This window comes from Palaemon carinicauda, chromosome 9, assembly GCF_036898095.1.
Source record: "Palaemon carinicauda isolate YSFRI2023 chromosome 9, ASM3689809v2, whole genome shotgun sequence".
Classification (NCBI taxonomy): domain Eukaryota; kingdom Metazoa; phylum Arthropoda; class Malacostraca; order Decapoda; family Palaemonidae; genus Palaemon; species Palaemon carinicauda.
Genome location: NC_090733.1, coordinates 58,397,502 through 58,417,481, shown reverse-complemented (window position 1 = coordinate 58,417,481; position 19,980 = coordinate 58,397,502). Strand labels below are relative to the sequence as shown.

Below are 19,980 nucleotides of genomic sequence, written 5' to 3'. Positions count from 1 at the left end.
TAAACGTCTCCCACTGGGAGGTAGACCACTCCCTGCACTCACTGCAAGTTACTTTTTGTCACACCGTTGGCCTCAACACTGCGGGCAAAGGGTGTGGGGATCAGTTTCGACCACCGACATGAAGGTACCGCAGGGGCAGCCGGCGATTCCAGGGCACTTGCGCATGAAGATGATAAAAGGGCGAGGCCAACTTCCAAACACACAGCTGGGGAAAAATAAAAGAAAAGATTAAGGCTGTCAATAGCGAGGACGATAGACAGACACGTCTGCACATCGTCCGAGCCAAAAGTGAAGTGAGACAACTCACCGGTGTGTGGGGGGGAGCACTAGCAAGCTACCCCTTCCCCTACCCCCTTGCTAACTAGCGCGGGGGTAGTTAACCCTCGTTAAAATTCTATTGGCTCGTCAATTTCAGCTACGCCGAAGGTAAATCCAATGTAAATAGCGTGATTTGTATTTCGGTTACGGAACAAATAGTACATACTATACAAAAAACAGAAATACAGTACCGTACTCTGGTGTATGTGATACATGTGTGGTACGTAGGTATCTCCTGCTTTATCAGAATTAGTCAAACAGACAAAAGTCTACACCTTAAACTCTGTTAACAAGGCCTCTGTCGTGAAGAGATTGGGATATGGCTCAGACTTGAGTGGCAGGCCGGACCGGAAACGGGCCCCTAGGAGTTTGCCGTATGTCCGGATGAACCATAAGTATATCACTGAAAGTGTGTTAAATCACAGTTCATGTAGCATGAGTAATTCCTCCCGGGGACCAATCTTATCAGTGTCGTGGAGGAAACAAAGTCAAAAGACTTCTCCCCCTAATCCTCAAAGATGATATTGTGAACGAGGAGCGGAATATGATGAAACTTCCTGAATGCCAAAATGCTGACGTCCTTTGAAAGAGGGAATGACTTGAGGAGATACCGAAGAGTCCATGGAATATACCTGGGCAGGATAGGGCCTAGAACATAACTCATCATCTTGAACAGTAGCACCTGTAGGCCTCCCTTTGTAAGAATGATTACTTGAGGCAAAGCACTTGGTCCTTGAAGCTCAAAACTCTATGCTACCCACAGGAAGGATTTGGTGTAAAGCTACTTCTTCCTTAAAACTGTGCAGAGGAACCTAAAGACTTCCTTAAAGAACTCTACAGGTCAGTCATCCTGAGCTTCGAGACCCTTCTTTGTTATCCAATTTACAGGCAAGACCTCAGCAGGAGACTAAGCAGCAGCGAGACACACAACACTTGCTGGGAGCTAAATTCTTCTGCGACATGCACTCTCCGAGTGAGACAAGAAGATTGAAAACTTAGCTCTAGAACTAGAGGAACCAGGTTCGAGGTCTAGGTGAACTGATCTCTGATTAGCCGGAGGCTGAGGAGGTTCCGTTGCCTCACCTTCTAATCCAGGGTGAGATCTTTCAATGGTCCTGGGACCCTTGGAAGAAGGAAAAATCCAGGCAGAGAAATCCCTAAGCCTCTAGATGCAACTGTCCATCCTTCATTGAATTGTCTGCAAAGTGTTCCCATCACATCTACCTTAGTGAACAAACTTCACTAATGAGAGGACGACTAGACGACAATGCAAATTTAGTTGCTATGCGTCTGCAAGGAGCATCTAGAAGAGGTGCAGGTAAGAGGCATGTCTGGAGATGAGCATTACGCAAGATTAGAAAGTGCCCTTAGACGTAGCATTTCTGAGGTCACGTGTTAAGAGATGCGAGTGTAGGCAGGGTCGTGTATGGCACCGCATGACTGGAGATGCCTCTTTGCTTACGAAGGTCATCTAGTGATGCTTGGTAGAGAACTAGGAGAAGAGCGTTTAAGAGACACGAGTCTGGAGGGACAAGACTGCTTTAGCTACTTCTAGGACAAGAGCGGTCACGCTTCTAAATCTGGAAAACCATGAAAAGCGCTTTGGGAAGAGGAGCGTGATGTTGATTTAAGTCCATAGTCAACCTCTAACATTCCTGGGACAACAAGATAAAGAAAAGAAAAGAAAGATACCAGAAAACCTTACTTCCCGCAACGTTCAGAGCCACACAAGGAGGATCATTCCATTTTCTTACCAGTTGTTGTAGGTTCTGCAACATTGGAACACGTGTCTTGATTGGAAGTTTTGTTCTAATGGCAATAGAGATGAAACTGGAAATCTCTCACCTTTAATCGACCCCTCAAAATGAACTTTTCTAGAGTGGCCATGATCCTAAGTACCCTCTTCCACATCTGAAAATGACAATGCTTTCATCCATTTGAACTTTTCCTTAAAAGACAGGAACTGCATAAAGTCAAACCCTTCACATAAAAATACAACAAAAACTAATCAAGCGTAATGGATAAAAATTTTTTTTCCAAAAGTAAGGAGAAAAAATGAGTACTGTATATCCGTACTCTTTGTAGCCAAAGACAAAAAGTGACACGATAGAGTCAAACAGGCTTGTGTCTCCGCCCATCTACCTCCCTCTAACAACCACACTTACCTTGTTAAAGATTCAATTGCTGTTCTAGCACATGCTAAAGACATACTGTACTTCTATTTAAAGTACGGTAGTTTATATATGTGTAGGAGCAAATCAGTGTTCTGCTATTCTGAAAACAATTGATATGTACTGACCTTGAGGTCTTTGTCTTCTGTGTCATACACCAACAAAACATCTGGATCAATGGGATGATGGACCAATTCTGATGGGGTAAATACAACCTTATTCGATATGACAGTCTTGCCATTATCCAAGGTTGTGTGAATATACTTGTTGATAACATCTGTAAAGACGAACTGAAAGAAAATGAAAACAAAATACAATACTGTAGCATTCTAGTTATTCTTTTCCTGTATAAATACAATACACAAACAGTTCCACAATCAGCATAACTGTATTAAAGTAACTTAAAATTTCCTTACCCTTGAATTAAATTTTCCATTTTTGTAAAATTTATTTATAATGGCTGGTTTTCCACTAATAGTCGTGAAGTTTTGTGTCTTTTGCTCAAAAGTGGAACCATAATCATAGGAAATGTAGACATTAGAAGCTGACGACTGCGTTTGTTCAGAGTCTCGTGTGACGCAGACAATAACATCACTGCCTTCACCTGCCCAGTCTATCATCACAAATTGATGGCTATCCTTCAATTGGAACTGAAAAAAAAAAAAAAAAATTAACCAGCAATACCCTGATTCCTATATATAACAATGCAATCAGATATAATCTTCAACCCTTGAACTTGCGAGACCTTAAAGTAAGTACAGTACTGTATAAAGTAAACATCAGACTAAAGATAAAAACAAGAGTACTGTAGTGTATCAAGAATACTTGCAAAAAACTCTTTTCTTTACCTTTAATATGTGAAGACCAAACAGTTCTGAACAACAAAATATAAAAACTTAATGCTTCTTATGGACCATAAACAATATAACAAATTCTAAGTAATTTGTATTTTTTCTTAACCATACAAACCAACCATTAATAGTAATAAAATTTCAGAGAATATGGCACCAGCCTTTAAACTGAGGTAAGCATCATTTGCCACCGGGTGGTGGGGAAGCTCCTCCCCTCTGACAGTTACAGCAGCCTCCACAATGATCTTTGACCTAGCTGCTTGCAAGGTGGTTGAGGCAGGCCATGAAACTTATAAGTTTCAGATTTGTATACAGTAATTAGGAAAAGTGGAAAATGTTAAAAAAAATTTGTATTTCTTTTAGCTATGCAACCCTGAGTCCTTTACTACAGGAGATAGGAAACAGCAAAAGCTGGAACATGGCAGTTAAAATGACAAATTTGTAATAATTTGTATTTTTCTTAGCATACAAACACAACACTATTTATATTGGTTATATTGTTTTTGGCAAAGCTGAACTAGCCATGATAATTATAGTGAGGGATAACTACCGAACCCGCTAGTTAGCAGGTGGAGGTGGGGTAGCCCAGCTACCCTGCTCACTCACTCATGTAGGTTGAGTAACCAATTAGCTTACTGGCAGGACTTCTGGGGGACAGGGTAGCGGGCCAATGTTGACCAGTTTTTCCGACTTTTTACTATAGTCTATGGGTATCATCAATCACTTTTTTTATTATTCTGTACATATTGTTTTTGTTATAATTCTTGTTAATCTAGTTCTTAAGTATGATGTCTCTTTTTTTATTTCTATTAATTCTTATGCTGTCTGGAGACATTGAGCGAAATTCGGAACCAGTACGTCCTAGATTTCGTCAATGTCGTCTTCTGTATTGCAATATTCGTGGTCTTCATGCAAATATCCAAGACCTTACAGTTGCGTCCAGACAGTATGATATTCTTTTGTGCTCAGAAACTTTGGTTTCTAATATGAGGCACTCATCTGAGCTCCTTATAACTGGTTTTAAGAAGCCAATAATGCTGAAACGTGATGCCATTCCTAGGGCCAGGGGAATGGCGGTGTGTATTAGGCCCGAGTACCCTGCTTCTCATAAGTCCTGCTATCAATGTGGATGTCAAGAGATTCAGGTAATAAAAGTTTGTGGCAGGCATAACAACTTTTATTTGTGTTCGATCTACCGGAATCCAGACATGGATGATTCTATCTTCGACTGTCTTCTTACCATTATGGCTAAGATACAAGATGATGATAGAAAGGCTTCTTTTGTCTTTGTTGGTGATTTTAATGCTCACCATAGGGAGTGGTTAAGTTCTATCTCTCCTACCGATCGCCATGGCTTAAGAGCTTTAGACTTTGCCTCTGAATCAGGCTGTGAGCAAATCATAAATAAAGCTACTCACAGGTCTGGTAATTGCTTGGACCTCGTATACACTGACTCCCCTGGCGTTATAACTAGTAAGGTTGGTTCTCCAGTCGGGACTTCTGATCATGCCTTGATTTCATTATTAGTGAAGACTGAGCAGCCTGTCCCTAATATATCATATTCCTGTAAAATTTATATGAAATCCCAAGCAGACTGGAATGGGATTTTGCATGATCTTTTGTGCCTGAATTGGTCACAATTATATAATAGTGTAGATCCTGTTGTCCCTTTGAATGAGAATCTAGTCAACATAATTGATAGGAGTATCCCTTCTTGTGTGCTAAGGTACCGAATGAAGGACAAACCGTGGTTCAATGATGATTGTAGACGTGCTTATTTGGAGAAGCAGGAGGCCTATCAGCTTTGGAAGGGTAACAGATCAGATTTGACCAGGAACAACTATACTCAGCTTCGAGCTTTTGCTCAGAGAGTTTATGCCTCAACTGAAAAGGAGTACAATTTAATCATAAAAGAAACCCTCTCTGGTACAACTCAGGAACATAAATGGTGGTCTACCCTTAAATCTGCACTCTTTGGTGTAGATGCAACAGTTCCTCCTTTACTTAAACCAGATGGCTCAGTCACTCACTGTCCAAAGGAAAAGGCAACCCTTTTGGCTGATGTTTTTGACAGTAAACAGAGTAATGAAAAACTTGAACTCCCTCATTCCTGTTTTCCTGAGGCTAAACTAACTAGTTTAGCTTTTCGATCTCGTGAGATTAAAGCTCTGTTGATGGACCTTGATGCTTATGGAGGTGTAGACCCAAATGGTATTTTTCCTTTGTTTTTTATAAAGACAGCAGATTTCTTAGCTCCAAAGTTATCTGTTATTTTGCGCAAGTTAGCAAGAAGGGAAGCTTTTAGCACTTGTTGGAGAATTGGTAATGTTACTCCTCTATGTAAATGTGTTTGTGGTAGCTCAAGTCCCACTGATTACCGCCCAATTTCCATAACTCCCATATTATCTAAAATTTTTGAACGTCTTCTGGCAAAACGTCTTAATAGGTTTGCTGAAGGTAATCATCTATTCCCTAGTTTGCAATTTGGTTTTCGTAAAGGCCTTGGAGCATGTGATGCCCTTCTTACAATCTCCAATGCAGTACAGAAATCCCTTGATTGTGGTCGGGAAGTTCGTATGATTGGCCTTGATTTTAGTGCTGCCTTTGACCGTGTTAATCATGAGGCCCTTGTTTTCAAACTGAAACAGTTGGGAGTGGGTGGGTCATTTCTTAGCATTATTATTGATTTTTTAAGTAGTAGATCTCAAAGAGTTGTTGTTGATGGGCACCATAGTGAGTATAGGAATGTGATATCCGGTGTTCCACAGGGTAGTGTTCTTGGCCCCTTACTTTTCATACTATATACACATGACATGTGGTTTGGCCTAGAAAATAAGCTTGTTGCATATGCAGATGATGCTACTCTCTTTGCATCAATTCCATCCCCTGAATGTAGATCTGGGGTTGGTGAATCCCTTAATAGAGATTTAGCTAAAATTAGTGCATGGTGCAAATTATGGGGTATGAAGTTGAATCCTAACAAAACTCAAAGTATGATTGTAAGTAGGTCAAGGACGGTGGCTCCTCAACATCCGGATCTCAGTATTGATAAAGTTTCTTTAAACTTGTATGACTCTTTCAAAATTTTAGGTGTGATTCTCGACAGCAAATTTACTTTTGAAAAACATATAAGGTCTGTGTCTTCTTCAATTGCACAAAAAATTGGCTTATTGAGAAAGTCTTTTAAGATATTCGGTGATCAATCTATTCTGAAGAAGTGTTTTAATTCTTTTATTCTACCTTGTTTTGAGTATTGTTCTCCTGTCTGGTCTTCAGCTGCTGATTCTCATCTTAATTTGTTGGACAGAAACTTACGGTCTATTAAATTTCTTATTCCTGATCTAGATATTAATCTCTGGCACCGTCGTTCAATTAGTTCATTATGCATGTTGCATAAGATTTTTCATAACTCTGACCATCCTTTACATTTAGATCTCCCTGGACAATTCTATCCTGTTCGTAATACTAGGCAGGCAGTTAATTCTGATAGCCAGGCCTTCTCCATCATAAGACTCAATACTACGCAGTACTCTAGAAGTTTTATTCCAGCTGTTACCAAGCTGTGGAATGATCTTCCTAATCGGGTTGTTGAATCAGTAGAACTTCAAAAGTTCAAAGTTGGAGCAAATGCTTTTTTGTTGACCAGGCGGACATGAGTCTTTTTATAGTTTATATAAGACATATTTGTTTTTGACGTTGTTAATAGTTTATATATAACATATCTCTTTTGACATTACTTTTTCTAGAATGATTTATTGTTAATTTGTTCTCTTCAGTTATTTATTTCCTTATTTCCTTTCCTCACTGGGCTATTTTTCCATATTGGAGCCCCTGGGCTTATAACATCTTGCTTTTCCAATTAGGGTTGTAGCTTGGATAATAATAATAATAATAATATAGTGCTGTGTTTGTGTGCTAGGAAAAATACAAATTATTACAAATTGGTCATTTGTTCCAGTGTGAACACAAACACTTCCACTATTTATATTGGGTAGAGTCACTCTTAGGAGGGAGGAAGTCCTTTACCAACTGGCTGTGGTAGTTGTCCCAGGGTTTTCCTCACTTCGGTTTGCCGAAGTAGTGGAAACCCTACCCTCATTAAATTCTGTGCTATGCCCTATAGGGGCGAGCTCTCTTAGCGGCATGCAGAAGTTATGTGTTCGTCAAACTAGCAACGTGGCTGGTCTTCAACATAGGAACCCTAATACAAACCCAAGGTTCCTTAGATTTTACCCAATAACCTCCCTCAAAGAGGTATTGGGGATGCAACAAAGTATTATTTCTATACTATAATACACAAGAGAAATGAATCTTACTTGCAGGGAGGTGAGGTCAGCTTGTGGTGAGGGACCATGGTGCTGTTTTCCAAAGGGGAGGAGAGTGTGAAAGGAAGGAGCCAGTCATTCTACTCATTCACCCCCGACTAACCCGGGTAACCTCAGCCCTCAACCCTCCACTACTTATCTAACAAGCTCCTTGAGGTATTTAGACCATTTGTTGTGCAGCCACACAAGAGCTATGGAAAACGTGTCTAGGTTCCTGTGGGTTACGTCTTGCAGGTAGTGGGTGATGAATGTCGTTTGACATTTCGACACGCCCGCTTGCGGTGCCCCTTATGTCATGAGCTCTGGGTCGCTTAGTAGGAGGAGGATCAGGATTGAGGGTGGACTCAATCATTTTTCCTTATTCAGGAGGAAATAGACTTCCTAGTGACCCTCCGCTTGACCTTTCCATGCTGACAAATAGTGCCTGCACATGGGGCCAGCTGCTGTTCTTTTAAAGTACCACCTCAGACTCCTTACTGGACAAAGCCACAGTTGGTTTGGATCTTCGGTTACTGAACGAAGACTCTATCCTGAATGGGCCAAACCTACGGTCCAGCACACCCGGATTTTGAGTCTTAGCAATAAACTCAGGGACGTAGCGGAGAATTACTTCTCCCCATTTCCTTGAGTGGGAGATGTCGGAAGATAAACTGGAATTTGCCGACTTCTTTAGCCGAGGCCAAGGTGAGTGGGAATATCGTCTTCCACGTGAGGTGGTAATCTGTTGCCTGGCATAATGGATTGTAAAGTTGGGCCCTTCAGGGACTGAAGGACCCAAACTGCGCTCCAAGGAGGACGACTAAGTTCTAACTGGGGACAAGTAATCTCATAACTCCATATGAGTGAGGAAAGTTCCAACGAGGAGGAAATATCTACTCCTTTCAGTTCAAAGGTAAGACTCAAGGCTGAGCAGTAGACATTGACTGCCGATACCGAGAGAAGCATTTCTTCCCAAAATTGTACAAGGAACTCCACTATGGTTGGAACAGTGGCATCGAGAAGAGAGCTACCTCTTCCACGACACCAACCACAAAACACTGACCACTTTGCTTGGTAGACTGACGTTGTTGAGCAAATCTGACCATGTCAGGAGTCTCCATCCTGTAAGGAGTTTGCTGGACAAACTTGTTCAGGGGAGAGAGATCGATGACTGGTTTCCAGCCTCCAGATGCCTTTTCTACAAGAAAGAGTTGACTGTAAAAGCCTGGGGACAGGTTGCGGACCTCTTGGAGAGCTCCCTTCTCCAACATGGTCTGGATTTTGCCCCTAGGGGCTGACTCCTTTGCGGATCCCTTAACATAGGAGTGTGATGGGAGAGGCACTCGAATCAATGGATTGAGAGATAACGTAAATGGGACACAATACCTCGAACGGATCACCTCGACCGTCCAGGGTTCGGCCCCATGGTGAAGCTACATCTGCCATCAGCTGTTCACGCATCCCCCCCAACAGATGGATATGGGAAGATGCCCGTCCTAGCGGGATCGGCCTCGGCCAGACCCTCACTTGCCTCTGCCTCCACGGAAGGATTTCTTCCCTCGAAAGGGCGTATGGGACACGTTTTCCCCCTGCTGTCTGGGGACTCTAGCCTTTTTTGTCGCTAGTCTAGGAGCTAGATTCCTTAGTGGCTGAGGAGGGTGAGGTCTTGAGGTCAAGGCCTTGTGGATAAGAGAGTCCTTGTTGGACTTCCTTCACTTCTCAGCCACCCGCTCGACATCCTCAAGATTAAATAATTAACTCCCCTCGAAGGAGGCGTTCCTGAGCCTTGCTACCTCGGTCTGAGGGAGTTGCCTAAGGAACTTTGTTATTACTGCATACCGTCTCCTTAGGATGGTGTTGGCCCCAAAGTTCACCTCCTGATGAGACAGGAACTTGATGGCTCGAGTGCCTGATTATCATTATTATTATTACTTGCTAAGCTACAATCTTAGTTGATAAAGCAGGATGATATAAGGCCAGGGAGCTCCAACAGGGATAATAGCCAAATGAGCAAAGGAAACAAGGAAAAATAGAATTTTTATTATAAAATTAATTTTTAAATATACTTACCTGGTAGTTACATATATATAGCTTAAATCTCGCGTTTCATCACACGCACGGCAGAAATTCAAATTTTGCTGCAATCGCCGCCATGACAGTAGGTGGTCATACATGAGTGCCATCTCTCATAGGTTACCAGAACTATTCTCAACATTCCTCAGAAATTCCATGCCCCTGTTTTCAGAGGGGAGGAGGGAGGGCCCTTCTATATATGTAACTACCAGGTAAGTGTATTTAAAAATTAATTTTATAATAAAAATTCCATTTTTAAATATGTAACTTCCCTGGTAGTTACATATACTGTATATAGCTGATTAACACCATTGGTGGTGGGTAGAAAACCTCATCCCATCGGGAATTCGTATAATTATTAATAGCTACAATTAGTAGTACCAATAATCTAGTTCTTACCTGATAAGGAAGCTGGCTTCAAAGTTATCCTGCCTCATTTCACCTGCATTCCTAAGAGACTCAGCGATCCACTCAGGGGGCTGTAAAAGTCTCTGTGGGGCTGCCAAAAGGTCCTCGACCTTAGCGTGGCTAGACCTCCACCCTTGCTAACCTGGCATAGCCATAGATACTGATTCTGACCACCTACTCCAAAATTAAAAACACACCATAAAAAACTAACTTGACTGTGTCCCAGACTGTGTCAGGTTGCAACAACCTTCACAGACAATCTGTGAACACAAATACAAAAAAAAAAGACAAGGGTATATATAAAAAAGGTTATAGGGAAGAAGCAGTAGACCCTTCTCCAACTATGACGCCGGAGGTAATGTAAGAACCTAGGGAGCCGCAATCCTCATACTGGGTCTGGACATCTTTGAGATAAAAACCTGCAAAGATTGATTTACTTCGCCAGAAAGTAGCCTCCAGAACTGACTTCATTGACTTAATGTGCTTGTAAGCCATAGAAGTTGCAACAGCTCTAACCTCATGCGGTTTCACCTTAAGGATTGGGAAACTTCTTTCCTCACAATTCTGGTGAGCTTCCCTTATCAAATCCTTGATGAAAAAAGCTAGGGCATTCTTTGATAATGGCAAAGAGGATTTTTTAACTGACCACCAGAGGTTGTCAGTTTGACCTCTCAGGTTCTTGGATGTGTGCAGATAAAATTTCAGAGCTCTCACTGGACAAAGGCCTCTCTCCTTCTCCCGTCCAACCAAGTGAGATAGGCCTGGGATGGTAAAAGAACTAGGCCAGGGTCGAGAAGGATTCTCGTTTTTTGCAAAAAAGCCCAGCTGAAGGGAGCAAACTGCATCGTTTCCATTAAAGCCCACCTTCTTGTAACTCTCCTACCCTTTTTGCTATAGCCAATGCCACTAGGAAAAGTCTTTTTGGTAAGATCCTTCCAAGATGCTTTATCCAAGGGTTCAAACCTACTTGAGATTAAAAAGGCCAGGACTACATCCAGGTTCCAAGAGGGGGTTGGATTATCCTTCCTCTTAGTAGTCTCAAAAGATCTAATGAGATCTGGGAGATCCTTGTTACCTGACACATCAATGTGTTGATGACGAAAGACGGAGGCTAGCATGCTGCGATAACCCTTAATGGTAGGCACAGCCAGGTTCTCTTTTGTTCACAGATACAACAAAAAATCTGCTATATTGGCTACAGAGGTACTGGTAAAGGAAAGTTTGTTATTCCTGAACCATACTCTAAATATGTCCCACTTGGATTGGTAAACCCTAATAGTGGATGTCCTTATAGCTCTGGCGATAGCTCGAGCAACCTTCCTTGAAAAGCCCTTCGCTCTTGCCAGCTTTTCGATAGTCGAAAGGCAGTCAGATTGAGAGCGAGGAAATTCTGATGAGTAGATCGCTCCGATTTGGTAATGTTCTGGGGGTATCTACCAGTTACTCCATCATCTCCGCAACCCAAGGTCTCATGGGCCAAAATGGAGCTATCAGGGTCATGCGGGTGTTGGGTGACTCCCTGAACTTTTTCAGGGCTCTGTCCAGGATTTTGAATGGAGGAAAAGCGTACACGTTTAGACCCTCCCAGTTTAGAAGAAAAGCGTCCACTGCGGCTGCTTCCTGGCCTGGAACTGGAGAGCAAAATACCGGCAACCTCTACGTCCAAAGGCTGGTGCACACCTCGTGGTGTAGGGTCCACTCTGTAATCAGATCTTGCCTTCTTCTGCTGAGAAGATCCGCCCTGACGTTCTTTTCCCCTTCTATGAAGCGAGTTATCAGAGTTATGTCCCTCGCTTTCGCCCACAGAAGTAGATCTCTCGCAGCCTCGTAAAGTGAGTCCGAACGGGTGCCTCCCTGCTTTTTGATGTAAGCCAACGCAGTGGTGTTCTCTGTGTCGATCTGAACCAACTTTCCTCGGACTTCCTCCTAAAAGTGGATGAGAGCTAGGTGAATGGCTACTAACTCTTTGATATTTATGTGCCATTTCCTCTGAGACTCTACCCACAGACCCGAAATCTCGGCCTTCCCGAGTGTTGCACCCCGACCCATGTCTGAGGCGTCGGAGTACAACACTAGGTCTGGGTTCCTCTGATAAAGTTTAAGACCTTCCTGGAGTTAGTTGGTATCGTCCCACCAACTCAAGTGATTCCTGACCCCCAAGGGGATCGGCATCCACTTTTCCAGACTTTGACCTCTCGTCCAAAACTTTGCCAGATGAAATTGAAGAGGCCGTAGATGAAGTCTTCCCGGGGAAACTAACTGTTCTATCGATGAGAGGGTGTCCAAGAGACTCATCCAATCTCTCACCGAGCAGGACCTTAGGTCTAGGAAATGTCGCCCTTTACTAGGCAATCTAGGACCCGTTTCGGGGCTGGAAAAGCCCGAAAAACCGCTGATTGGATTCTCATCCCCAGATAAATGATATTCTGTGAGGGTGTTAGTTGAGATTTGGCCAAGTTCACCATCAGACCCAACGGTTGCATTAAGGACATTGTCATTTGAAGAGCCTCCGGACACTTTTCCTTTGATTCTGCTCTGAGTAGCCAGTCGTCCAGGTTCAAAGAAATCATTACTCCCTTTAGGTGAAGCCAGCGAGCCACGTTGGCTACCACTCGGGTAAAAATGTAGGGAGCCGTGCTCAGTCCAAAACAGAGTGCTTTGAACTGATAAGTGGTCTTGAGGAACACGAACCTTAGAAATTTCCTGTGGTTTGGGTGTATCAGGATATGGAAATACACGTCCTGCAGATCCAATGGCACCATCCAGTCTCCCTGTCTGGTGCCTGCAAGGACTGACGCTGAAGTTTCCATGGCAAATTTTACTTTGCTGACGAACTTGTTCAAGGGACTGACGTCCAGAACAGGTCTCCATCCCCCCCAGCTTTTCGGAACTAGGAAAAGTCTGTTGTAAAACTCCTCCGAGGAGGTGTACTCTACCACTTCTATGGCTGATTTCAACATCATAAGGGTGACTTGCTCTTGAAGAGCTGCTGCCTTGTCCCGAGTAGGTTGTTGTCAACTCTAAGGGTTTCGACGACATGGGAGGCATTCTCAGGAAGGGGATCTTGTATACCTCCTTGAAGACATTGATTGTCCAGGAGTCTGGCCCCCTTCGGCTCCACTCTCGCCAAAAATAGGATAGCCTGGATCCCACTAGTGTCTGAAGGTAGCATGTCTCACTTTTTTTATTTGGTTTGCTGTCTTGGGAATCTGCGGGCTTGACCTCCAGCAAAAATTCTCTGGGTTCCCCTTGAAGGAGCTCTCTCAAGAAAGGACTGGCGAGTGGGAGGAGCTTCCTTCTGCTTCCTTGCAAGAAAACTAGCCGGGAGGACTTTCTTGGCAGTCCTGGAGATAAGATCTAGCGTAGCCTGTTGTGCCAGAGATGCAGACAAGTCCTTCACTAAGTCCGGAGGGAAAAGATGATTACCCAAAGGAGCAAATAAAAGTTCCGATCTCTGAGCAAGGGTAAAACCTGAGGATAAGAAGGAACATAGCATAGCCCTCTTTTTAAGAACTCCTGCAGTGAAAAGCGCGGAAAGTTCGACAGAGCCATCCCTCACGGCCTTATCCAGACAGGCAATCAGATGCATTTCAGCCTCGTTCTTAGGGTCTGTGGCCTCTGCGAGAGCTCCTAGAGGCTGAAGACTTCTACTGTCCTAAAAATCCCTTTCAGTAGATGGTCCATCTCGGAAGTGGACCACATAATCTTCGACTTACTCATGGCTGACCTGCGTGAGGCGTCAACAAGTCTGGAGAAGTCTCCCTGGGAGGAGGCAGGAACTCCCAAACCGAGAACTTCCCCAGTCTCATACCACACGCTAGATCTGGAGGCCAGTCTAGTCGGTGGAAAAGAAAAGTCGGCCTTCCCTAGATCTTTCTTCTTGGACGTCCATTGGTTGAGAGTAGAAAAAGCTCTCTTAACCGATCTAGCAAGAACCATCTTCTTAAAGGAGGATGGTTTTCAGGGTCTGCCCTTCGAAAACTGAGAGGGCGGGCTCTGAGGCATAGGTTGAGTAAAGTCCTCTGGGTACAGTGATGTAAGAACCGTCAGTAACTTCTTAAGGTCAGCTGGCTGCAGCGTATCCTGGGATTCCTTCTCTAAAACCGCGTCATCCTGTCGGTTATCGTCTTCCACAAAAATGTCATCCTGTTGTGAAGGAACATCGTGCAGGATACTATCCGTTTGCGAGGAAGCGTCACGCTTGCGTCCCGCATGTCTTGAAGGAGAGTCAAGTTCAAGTGCTTTCAGCATAAGTCCGTCATGCTGTAAGGAAGCTTCAAAATCGTGACCCGCATGCTGCGAGGTAAAGTCTTGCTCGCGTGCGTCCAGCGTGCTGTATGTTAACAGCGTGACGCGAGGAAGAGTTCGCTGCGCGTCCAGAGAGTCGCAAAGGAGAGACAACAACTTGTCTATCATGCTGCGGGGACAAGGCCTGACTGCATGCGTCCAGATTGTTGCATGCGTTCAGGCTGCCGTGAGGTTCCAGCGTACTGCATGCGTCCAGCATGCTGTTGACGCGAGGAGCCGTAAGAAGCGCGTCCAGCATGACGCGAAGGAAACAACTGCTTGTCTATCATGCTGTGGAGACAAAACCTGACTGCATGCGTCCAGACTGCTGCATGCATCCAGGTTGCCGTGAGCTTCCAGTGTGTTGTATGCATCCAGAATGCTGCAAGGGAGCGTCCACAACCCTGTCGCTTCCTGTAATGCATCCCGACCGCTGCGAGGGAGCGTCCATGAGCGCTGCCGCGAGAGCGCGCTTGGAACTATGACGTTCGCGATCCTGACCTGGGGAAGCGGCCTGCTCTCATGCGTCCAGAATGCTGCGAGGAAGCATCCTGCTCGCGTGGGTCCAGCATGCTGTGAGGGATGGTCAAGATCTATACCGCGTCCAGATCGCTGTGAGGGAGCGATCTCGACGCTCGGTTCCATGACGAGCAACTCTCTTGTCTAGCAGGAAGGGAAAACGTAAAACGCCAGCCTCGCGTCAACCAACGGTGAGGATAACACTTTTACCTCACCTTTCCAATGGTGAGGATGAACGTACTGGGATACGTCAACAGGATCGCTTGAGGGGACGTTCGTTCGCTGATCAAGGTCTAACATCTCCCTTCGCCTTTCGACTTTCCTTCTCCCAGTGGTTGGGGAGCATGGAAGAGGTCCCGGGCTAGGATGACGGACACGAACGAACGAACGCACCCTCCACTGCAATGCGTCATTTCACGTGCCACTGAACACTAGCACTTTTAACTATTTCACATTAGAACATAATAGACCTGCCCGTTGCGAGAGATTATACTCTTTCGCCAAGGGCTAGAAAGAAAATACAATAGGTTACAGTAGGCCCCCGCCATACGACATTAATCTGTTCCGGAATTGGTATCGTATGGTGAAAATGTCGTATGGCGGGTAATAGAATAGCTAATGCGTGAAAAACCCCAGGTAAAAACATTGAAAATTAGTATGGAACAAAATACAGTACAGTAGTATAGTAAGCACTATACTACAGTATACTTATATATAATATACATGTACTGTACAGTATATAATTAAATAACATGTACAGGATAAATAAAAATCATATACTGTACAGTACTGAAAAGGAAAAGTTAAATTTTATTTACCTTTGGAGTGACGTGACTTGAGCTGGTAGTGGGTGGAGGCAGAGGGGAGAGGAGATGGTAGATATAAAAACATATCAATGCTAATTATGTTATGTACACTTAATAATAAATTTATTCTTACTATTAAACACTTAAATTTAAAAATGCTTTTTTTTATTATTTTTGTCTTTTGAAATTTTTTTTATGATTTTTTTTTTAGAACTTAAAAAATTAATCTTTTTTAGCTTTTTTGATAGAATCACTATTATCGTCTTTGCTTTCTGACACTTCTCTTTTGGAGAAATATCTATCCAGATGCTTTTTATTATTATTTTTGTCTTTTGAAATTTTTTTTATGATTTTTTTTTTTAGAACTTAAAAAATTTATCTTTTTTAGCTTTTTTGATAGAATCACTATTATCGTCTTTGCTTTCTGACACTTCTCTTTTGGAGAAATATCTATCCAAAGAAGCTTGTTTCTGACGATTCCTCAGCATATTTCTAAAATGACTCATACCCTTGTCATTAACACTGCATAAGACGACTTGTGTGAAGTTTTTCTTGGTGTTTCTTTTCAATGAAACTCGTAAGGTTTTCATACCAACCGATAGCTTCCCTTATTTCTGGCGATGCCGTTTCTTCAGTCCCCCCCCCCCCCCCCATTGAAGGCACAAGGATTTTCTGAGTGGTATATCAGTAGGGGCTTAATTTCTAAGTCCCCACTGGCATTTGCACAAAATGTGAGCGTGGCCAGGAAGTTTCCTTTCTTCAGCTGTGATATATGTACGGCGGGGCATTTTCTTCCAGAAAAGGCCAGTTTCATCACAGGTAAACACTTGCTGAGGAATGTAGCCTTCTCTGGAAATTACGTTCTCAAACTTCTTGAGGAATTCTTCTGCTGCTTTCTTGTCAGAACTGGCCGCTTCTCCATGCCTGATGGCTGAGTGAATACCAGTCCTCTTCCTAAAGCGATCAAACCACCCATGAGAAACCTTGAACTCTTGGGGGGCTTGATGCGACGTTCCTTCGCCTCCGCCGTCTCTCTGGGCTTCCACGAGATCAGCAAAGATGAAGCTCGCCTTGTGCAAAATTACCGATTGCGTGAGTGTATCACCAGCGATTTCCTTCTCTTTAATCCATAGAAGAGGGAGTCTCTCCATCTCATCGTTGATTGAGGTCCTTCCACTGGCAAGGACAGTCATGCCTTTAGAAGACTTACTTGCTTTAATGGCTTCCTTATTCTTGATAATTGTACCAATCGTAGACTGGTTACGGCCATACGTACTAGCAAGGGTAACGATGCGCATGCCTTCTTCATATTTCTTTATGATCTCCAGCTTTGTTTCCATAGTAATCATCTTCTTACTTCTGCCTTTAACATCACTAGCAATCTAGGGACCCATGACTAACGAAATAAAGTTATAATTAAGCACTAAAATGCACAAATAATACGATATCGCAAGCACTCACACGAGACCAAGTCTTTACGAAATGCACACGAGATTCTGAACTGAGCGCGCGTATAACAAAGAGAGAGAGAGAGAGAGAGGCAGCATCTCTCTCAGGCATTGTGGGAGGGATTTCGGCCAATAGCGTATCGACATCTTAGTGACGCCGTGACGCCAACCAATAGCAGACCAGCTTCTTAGTGACGTATGCAGTGACGTATGAGCGTGGTGGTAAGCTAGTAACTCGCACAGTCGTACGCCTAGAAACACCCAAGTTTGAGTTTTGGAATTCGATGCCGTAAGGTGGGGAAAATGTCGTAACTAGGGGACGAAAAAACATCGTATTCCACACTGTAACGTGAAAAAAACGTAAGCTGGGGACGCCGTACCCCGGGGTACTACTGTATATGATTAATATTAGTATTCTCAAAATCGAAATATTAAATAACGATACAAGTATTGTGAAACAATAACGATCGTCAAGAGTACTACGTAGCGTAAATTGACTGTACGCTCGTGAAATCTCTATATAAATCGAAAATTAGCTAAAGGAAATATACTAATAGGACAAATATATACTTAAAAATAATATATTTCCCTACATTATAAAAATCAAAATACTTATGCTTAGTAAATTAATATTTTAAAAATTTCTTGCAAGAAACAGAAAATAATTCACATATTTGCAAGTCATACTAAGTATATTACGTCACAGGATTGTGACGTCATCGCGATGGTGGCCCGATTTCCTTCAAGGCATTCAGATCTCACCCTGCTAAGAGTTTACGTCACATAATTGTGACGTCATAATGTTTTAATGTTTTTCCTTCCATTATATCTTTAAGAGTTGTTTGCTAGTTAATAAAGTAGGGGGGAAAAATTCCTTGATCCTATCCATTTCAATCTTACGAACATAGAAAAGAAAACAAATACACGCATGCCCTCTGCTACATACTGTGTGGGAATCAAGAGCAGCTTGAAAGCCGGTCTAGCCCTACAGACAAAAGTTTAACAACAGAGGAGCCATCTTGTAAATCAAGTTAAATTAAACTATCCAAGTTGGACCAACAAAAAACTATCTTACTTCGTGTGAAAAGGAAAATCCAATATCTTCGATAGTTGAAAGGCAGCGAAAGCCATTAACAATAATCAGACAAAAAGTACTTCACCAAATTGTAGAATAAAGTAATATATCAGCGAAACGAATTTCCTAGGTGTTGACTCGATCAACGGCAGGGTATTTCTGAGGAATGTTGGGAATAGTTCTGGTAACCTATGAGAGATGGCGCTCATGTATGACCACCTACTGTCATGGCGGTGATTGCCGCGAAATTTAAATTTCTGCCGTGCGTGCGACGATACGCAGGATTTAACCTATATATATGTAACTACCAGGGAAGTTACATATTTAAAAATAAAATATTTTAGAAGAGTAACAATATTAAAATAAATATCTCCTGTGCAAATTATAAAAACTTTAACAAAAAAGAGGAAGAGAAATTAGATAGAATAGTGTGCCCAAGTGTACCCTCAAGCAAGAGAACTCTAACCCAGGACAGTGGAAGACCATGGTACAGAGGCTATGGCACTACTCAAGACTAGAGAACAATGGTTTGATTTTGGAGTGTCCTTCTCCTAGAAGAGCTGCTTACCATAACTTAAGTCCTTCTACTATTACCAAGGGGAAAGTGGCCACTGAACAATTACAGTGCAGTAACCCCTTGGGTGAAGAAGAATTGTTAGGCAATCTCAGTGTTGCCAGGTGTATGAGGATAGAGGAGAATATGTAAAGAACAGGCCAGACCAGGGGTGCACAACCTTTTGAACTACTCGGGCCACATCATCAAACATATATCTAGTCGAGGGCCACTAGACTAGATTTTACATGAAATGATAAATAGTTTGTAGAATGTTTAAAGATAAAAATAAACAGTTGCTCACCTGTTTTGTTTTAATGAGATTTTTTACACTGAGATTCATGTACAAGTTTTTTTATGTTAGGATGGAAATTTGTGGTTGCCAGTCTTAAAACAGAGTGCAGATTTTGATCACTTAGCCTGCTACGAATATTTGACTTGGTCTGGTTGAGCAGACTAAATGTTTGTTCACATATGTAGGTAGAGCCAAATAAGCTTGCATAAATAGCATCTTTGTTTCTCAAATAAGGAAACTGATCTTTGGCCAAGCAATTATAAAAGTTGAGCAAGTCCCCTTCATTATACTTAGTACGAAGGCTGTCATTATTCTGAAGATCAATCAGTTCAAGTTCTGCTTCGAATTCTACTTCATCAGGAGATACAGAAAAGGGGTTGCTGAACAACTTCAAATCATTGACTTCTTTCTTTAGGTCCTCAAATCGGCTCTCAAAGGCCTCCAAAAGTTTTCCTAATTTTGCTGCATAATATTCATGTCTATTGCATACTTTGTGTTTCTCACACATAAGTTTGTAATTTGGGAAGTGTCCTAACTCTCCTTTAACTATCTGTAACTGAAACAATTTTAGTTTTTGTTCGAAAGCTGTCACATAATTGGCTAGCTGAGAAATAAGTTGGTTATTCCCCTGAAGTTTATGATTCAAGTTATTTAAATGACTTGTGAGATCTACAAGAAATGACAAATCACAAAGCCAGTCAGCATTTGTAAGTTCTGGTACCATCTTATTCTTTTCATTAAGAAATATCTCAATTTCATCCAGAAGACTGATAAATCTTTTCAGCGTATTTCCCCTGCTTAACCACCTTACTTGAGTGAAAAACACTAAATCGCCATATTCTGCTTCAATTTCATCAAGAAATTGCTTGAAT

At 42.6% G+C, this 19,980-nt stretch overlaps 1 protein-coding gene across 1 annotated transcript in view; it reads right to left on the bottom strand.

Moving 5' to 3' along the window:
- Window positions 1-19,980, bottom strand: part of LOC137646436 (sortilin-related receptor-like) — a 251,017-nt gene that overhangs the window by 169,915 nt on the left and 61,122 nt on the right. The window contains exons 2-3 of the mRNA XM_068379536.1: window positions 2,906-3,139; window positions 2,618-2,779 (exon numbers count right to left, since the gene is read on the bottom strand). Of these exons, the coding sequence (XP_068235637.1) occupies window positions 2,618-2,779; window positions 2,906-3,139 (396 nt within the window). The remainder of the gene's footprint in view (window positions 1-2,617; window positions 2,780-2,905; window positions 3,140-19,980) is intronic.